Source organism: Cynocephalus volans, chromosome 13, assembly GCF_027409185.1.
Source record: "Cynocephalus volans isolate mCynVol1 chromosome 13, mCynVol1.pri, whole genome shotgun sequence".
Classification (NCBI taxonomy): domain Eukaryota; kingdom Metazoa; phylum Chordata; class Mammalia; order Dermoptera; family Cynocephalidae; genus Cynocephalus; species Cynocephalus volans.
In genome coordinates this window covers 78765124-78771246 of record NC_084472.1, presented here as the reverse complement: position 1 = coordinate 78771246, position 6123 = coordinate 78765124, and the positions used below count along the sequence as shown (strand labels likewise).

The window sequence follows — 6123 nt, the reverse complement described above, 5'->3', positions numbered from 1 at the left end:
CTTTATTCCATAACCCGTCTTGATACCTGTATATTCTTCTCCCAGCCCATCATTATTGAAAGGTAAAAAAATTCTTTTAACAATTAAATATTCCATTTAGTTTTTGAATTGTTTCTTTCTTCACCCCTGAAACATTGCCCCATTCACAGAAAATGGTGTTAGAAGCACTTTATTAATGGTGATTCCTTTTATGGGCTTCCAAATAAAACAACAACATCATTAATAGCAACAATATAAAAGAACAGAAACAAAATCAAAAAACAACAACCAAAAAACCCCCCAAACAAACAAATAAATAAATAAAACCACTTCTCATTTCCCAGAACAGAATAAACAGAATTGAAGTGAACCAAGCCATTTTCACATGTCACTTGGAGTGTAGATTTATTTGTTTTTAAGAATCTCCTAAACAAATTATATCAACCTTACTCCATGTCCTTCCTTAATAAAAATTATTATTTTAAAATAATTTTTATATTAACTAATTTTTATATTAATTTTGATGGACAAACATCAGATTTTAAGATTCTAAAAATAATAGAAAAGTGAGAATAGATTTTTTGAGGGGAAGTCACTGTCCTAAATCTTACATGGTGGTTTTGCTGCTTCTGTGAAGTCTTTCTTTGGAGTACCTTGGTAGCATAGTTTGTTTTTGTGTTTAGCTGGATTCATATGAGGGCACTGAGTTAGAACTTGAGCTGATTGATGGAGCATGAACTTTTATGAACAAGTAACTTCTGCTCTAAAAGGAAAATGGCAAATGTAAAACGAAAGAATGGAAACACTGGAAGTCCATTTCATTATGTAATTTAAGTCTTACATTAGATATCGCACCCTTGTTTACAAATAAAACAGAAGGAAACAGGATGGTATGAGCACTCTAAAATCATCTGCAGCACTTTTGAGGGTTGAACCTGCTTAACCCATTCTTATCAGAGAATGGCACCAAAGAGGACAGCTCACCCCTTATGTGTGGCTCGTCCTAAACCTGTGGTGTCCTCAGGTGGTCAGAGCAGTCATGCACTCTCTTCTACCCCCCTCCCACCCATTAATAGGATCCATTCATAGCTACTCACTACTGCAGGATTTGACCTGAGAAATGCTAGGATTTAAACTCAGCAGTGTTTTTGAAAAGTCCCTAAATAATCTTTGCCCTTGGCCAGCAAGGGAACTGCTAGTCTCAAGTTCTCAGAAGCAGCTGGTGAGTTTCTCAGCCAAGGTCTTCAGATGCAGGAAGTTCTTCAAGACAACCTACTTTGACATGGCATTTACAAATCTTGAAACCAGACTTCTTGGATCTAGGAAATGTTATTCCTGATTCCTTTGACCCAGATGCTGGCTAAAATTTAGTTTATAATCTGTAGGTAATCATTCTTTCTTTCTTCCTTCTTTCTTTCTATGAGCTGGCATGGTGGTTAAATTTTTCTAAGACAGTCATATTAATGTGTTCGAAAATCCACTGCTGAGTTTCAGATAGAGGGTCACATCTGGCCATGAAAATCTTCTTCTCTGCGGGGTTGGAATCCATGCAGCTGTTGCTCACAGGATGGAATAATGTTCTGTCCTGGAAGGATCAGAAAGAAAAGAAAAGACTGACATAACGCATGGTGAATGGTTGGAACCTAAAATATATACAAGTAAAATATTTCATTTTATATTTCATTATATACCCACAGCATAAAGAGATCAGCTCCCAAATAAAACCATAGCAGATTGAGTTGCTGATATGGAACACGGTTTCCTAGGATCCATTGGCACTAAGGGCCTCCAAGCAGGTTCAATCAGAGACAAAAATTCATTCATTCGTTCTCTCATTCATACATTTTTGAAAAAGTAATCTATTCATCTCCTGCTTTGTGGTGAGCATTTTGCTACATGCTCGGATTTTGAAGATTGTAAGTATATAGGGTTGCTAGCTAATAATATAGCTGTCTGGGGAGAAACATATACACAAAAACTAATTTTGTCCACAGTAAACAATAAGCACATGCGCGCACACACACATACACATACATGACCAGAAGAGGTGTAATTTTTCTTATCTCACATTAAACCTTTAATGGGAAAGAGAAATGCAAGAGAAACAGGAACCAAAAGTGCTAGGTGCTCAGCTGCCCTCTTCAGATGATGAATATGGGGAAGGGGACAAGGGATACAAAGGCAACAGCTGAATGTACAAACTTATATTTGTTAACTCTCCAGCTGCAGTGTCTTCTCAACCCCTTTCTGGCCGTAACATGTATCCAGTGGTGCAGTTCTCACCTCTTTCTGTAAAAGGGAGGCGGCAATATTCGCTTACAAAAGCCCTAGGTCCACAATATATAGACAACAGCTTAGTGAATCAAAGTTCTACCAGGGCACAAAGTTTGAGCAGTGAGCAAGCCCTTTATCTGAACAGGTTCTATTTACACACACACCTTCGTATTATGCAAATACGGAAATGGAAGTTAATGCTAAAAGAAAAATATCTTTACTTAACTATGAACACACTTCTATCTCTTATGGTATGTATGCTTAAAAAAAAAAAACAAAACGCCAACAATATGGGAAATGAACCCAAATCACCGCTTAAATTTTAGGATTGAGTAATGTTTTATTACTTAGCTTAGGAAATGTTTAGAGGTTCTAGTTATCTTTCTTTAACTGAGGATTACTAAACTTACAATGCTTTCAGAATTGGAAGTTTCTCAGGCACCCTTTGTAAACATTTCTGGGTTGCTCCTGGATTTTGAGACTTACTCCATCATCAACCAATATTTAATGTCCTCTTAGGATCCGGGTGTTGGCATAGTTAGGCACTGCATGAAGGAAGAATGAGGAAAGAGAAAGGCAACCTGCAGAAAATTTTGTTTGCATGTTTTTATTTCCAGTTTAAACAAAGAGCTATTGCCTAACACAAAGGCTCATTATTCTTTTCTGCTCTCTTTAAAGGCAAAGTTTCCTGAGTTTACTGTGGATTTTACTTTCCTTACACAAAGAGATCTCCTTACCATTTTCGGCTTCCCCTACGTTCACTATACGGTGCCTGACACCATGGAAAGGCTCTGAGAAACTCCTTCCTACCCTGGGGTGCAGGGTAGGAAGCAGATTCTAGGAAGAAGGAAAATGTGCTCTGTAGCTTGCCACACACCCTTCTTTCCTGGGGTCCCAGAAGCCTGCTGTCACAAGTCCCTATTGCAGCCACCATAGTTCACAGCAGCTCTTGCATGCACTTCCCCATCCCCAACTTTCACCAGTTTAGCTCCATGGACCTAATATATTCTGATCAGTTTTTCAAAGAGCATTCTTAAACTGTTACACACATGGAAATTCTATGTGACCTGCTAAATTCTAATTCACTTTGTTCCACGTACATTTTCCTCTTTCCCCCTCTTCACGATCTGTATTTCTTCCTATTGCTACCTTTGTCAATAGCTCAGGTGGGACCTTCAGATGCTCACAGTTTCTCCTTCAGAACACATATTTTCATGGAAGCTAAAAAATGAGAAAAGAAAAGGAGTAGAACATGTTTCTATTCTCTTTCTTTCACTAGCTTGTGTATCTCAGTGCGGATGCAAAAGCCAAACCAGATTTTCTGAACGTTTTATTTTTCTGAACATTACTTTTTGAGCCGTAAGATGATCATATTTTTTTTCCAGATCCCATATTGGACCCCATGCTCTGACAAGAGCAGGAATATTCGCAGAGACAACCAAGCAGAATATGCAAATTCAGCACTACCCTGAACGACTCAGAGTATGTTTTCTGGACTTGTACTTCATGTTCTCATAAAAATGGAAAAATTTAACTCTCTACATCTGTCTATGTCTGAGAAGCTTCATCAGTAAAATGAGGGGGTGGATTAGATAAATCTCTAATGCCTCTCTAAGCTGTAAAATTGAATGAACATTTTATTCCAAAGTTCACTGGTGACAGAGACAAACGACAGGGTGTCAAACTGGAGACCATCCAAAATATTCAGTAGATCAACGGGTTGATTGTTCCCTGGTTATAGACTGAGCTCTGCTCACCCTTGTATTTGGAGCATCCAGCAGGTCCTGGAGGTGAAGCTATGGGAGCATCCTCAGTCTTCACCAGAGCATACATTTTCCACTTTTGACCTTGGGGACTACATAATTGTCATCTTTATGTTTCTACCCAGCCAGGCTTTTATTTTATTTTATTTTTTATTTTTTTAATTTTATTTTGTCGATATACATTGTGGCTGATTATTGCTCCCCATCACCAAAACCTCCCTCCCCCCTCCCTCCCCCCTCCCCCCCAACAATGTCCTCTCTGTTTGCTTGTGGTATCAACTTCAAGTAATTGTGGTTGTTATATCTTCTTCCCCCCCCCCCCGGTTTTGTGTGTGTGTGTGTGTGTGTGTGTGTGCGTGTGAATTTATATATTAGTTTTTAGCTCCCACCAATAAGTGAGAACATGTGGTATTTCTCTTTCTGTGCCTGACTTGTTTCACTTAATATAATTCTCTCAAGGTCCATCCATGTTGTTGCAAATGGCAGTATTTCATTCGTTTTTATAGCTGAGTAGTATTCCATTGTGTAGATGTACCACATTTTCCGTATCCACTCATCTGATGATGGGCATTTGGGCTGGTTCCAACTCTTGGCTATTGTAAAGAGTGCTGCGATAAACATTGGGGAACAGGTATACCTTTGACTTGATGATTTCCATTCCTCTGGGTATATTCCCAACAGTGGGATAGCTGGGTCGTATGGTAGATCTATCTGCAATTGTTTGAGGAACCTCCATACCATTTTCCATAGAGGCTGCACCATTTTGCAGTCCCACCAACAATGTATGAGAGTTCCTTTTTTCTCTGCAACCTCGCCAGCATTTATCGTTCAGAGTCTTTTGGATTTTAGCCATCCTAACTGGGGTTAGATGGTATCTCAGTGTGGTTTTGATTTGCATTTCCCGGATGCTGAGTGATGTTGAGCATTTTTTCATATGTCTGTTGGTCATTTGTATATCTTCCTTAGAGAAATGCCTACTTAGCTCTTTTGCCCATTTTTTAATTGGGTTGCTTGTTTTCTTCTTGTAAAGTTGTTTGAGTTCCTTATATATTCTGGATATTAATCCTTTGTCAGATGTATATTTTGCAAATATTTTCTCCCACCAGCCAGGCTTTTAGATGCTTTTCCTGGCTGGAATTAAGTCAGTAGATCAAGTAATCATTCTCTGAATATCGTCTCTGGCTCTGCAACAGCTCTTCACTCCTCTGCCCTTCATCTCATTGGTCATGACAGTGATGCTGTAACAGAACTGAATACAGTTTTGTCTGCCGAAAAAGCTTCTGACTGCGTTGGCAAGTTTATTGTTCAGATGATGATAGATGTACTTTCTTTGCTTTTAACTAGATTGTGCTTTGTTCATTCCTGAGGGAAGGCATAGCATATGCTCTGGCTGTTCACAATGTAACGCAGCATTACATTTTACTTCATCCCTTCCATCTTCCCTGGATGCTTACTTCTTTGTTTCTTGTTTTTGTTTTGTTTTTGCCTAAGAAAATTAGAAATCCTTGAGCAGGAAATGGACAAGTTCAGATCCAGGATCACTGAACTGCCATTCATAATCAATGCCCAGTGCCAGCCAATCAGTCCACACTGAGAAGCATGGGTGGGACCTCATCGAAAGGGACACGTCTTCAGGACAGGTCGGTGGACTTGATTGGCTTCTGTGTGAAGCCCTGTAGCATTCTCAAGCCTGCAGTAAATTTTATTAGATTCCGTACTTACATAAGGTCTGAACTCTAAAAGAACAAGTGAGTTACAGAACATTCCATACTGTGCTTACTGTCATAAAAGAACCAAACCCCAAAGAGGCAAAGATAATAAAATAAGTGTGTAAGTTCATAATGAATAGAAAGATGATTCTGAGAGTAAAACTACCACACAGTAGTAACGTGGTTCTGGGTTGGGATTTACCCAGCACCACATCACTACTTGGGATTTATGGCCACAGGGGACTTGGATCAAATTCCAGTTATGCTACTTACTTGTTATGTGATCTCTGGCAGGTTACTTAATTCTCTGAACCTCAGCTTACTTATCTGTAACATGTAGTTAATAATATACCTCATAAGTTTGTTGTGAGGATAAAATGAGTTAATATATGTAAAAT

At 38.8% G+C, this 6123-nt stretch overlaps 1 protein-coding gene across 1 annotated transcript in view; it reads right to left on the bottom strand.

Annotated features, from left to right (window-relative positions):
• Positions 1–1396: 1396 nt before the first annotated feature.
• Positions 1397–6123, bottom strand: part of GALNTL6 (polypeptide N-acetylgalactosaminyltransferase like 6) — a 1082002-nt gene continuing 1077275 nt past the window's right edge. Inside the window, exon 12 of the mRNA XM_063077473.1 lies at positions 1397–1564. Coding sequence (XP_062933543.1) covers positions 1397–1564 — 168 coding nt within the window. The remainder of the gene's footprint in view (positions 1565–6123) is intronic.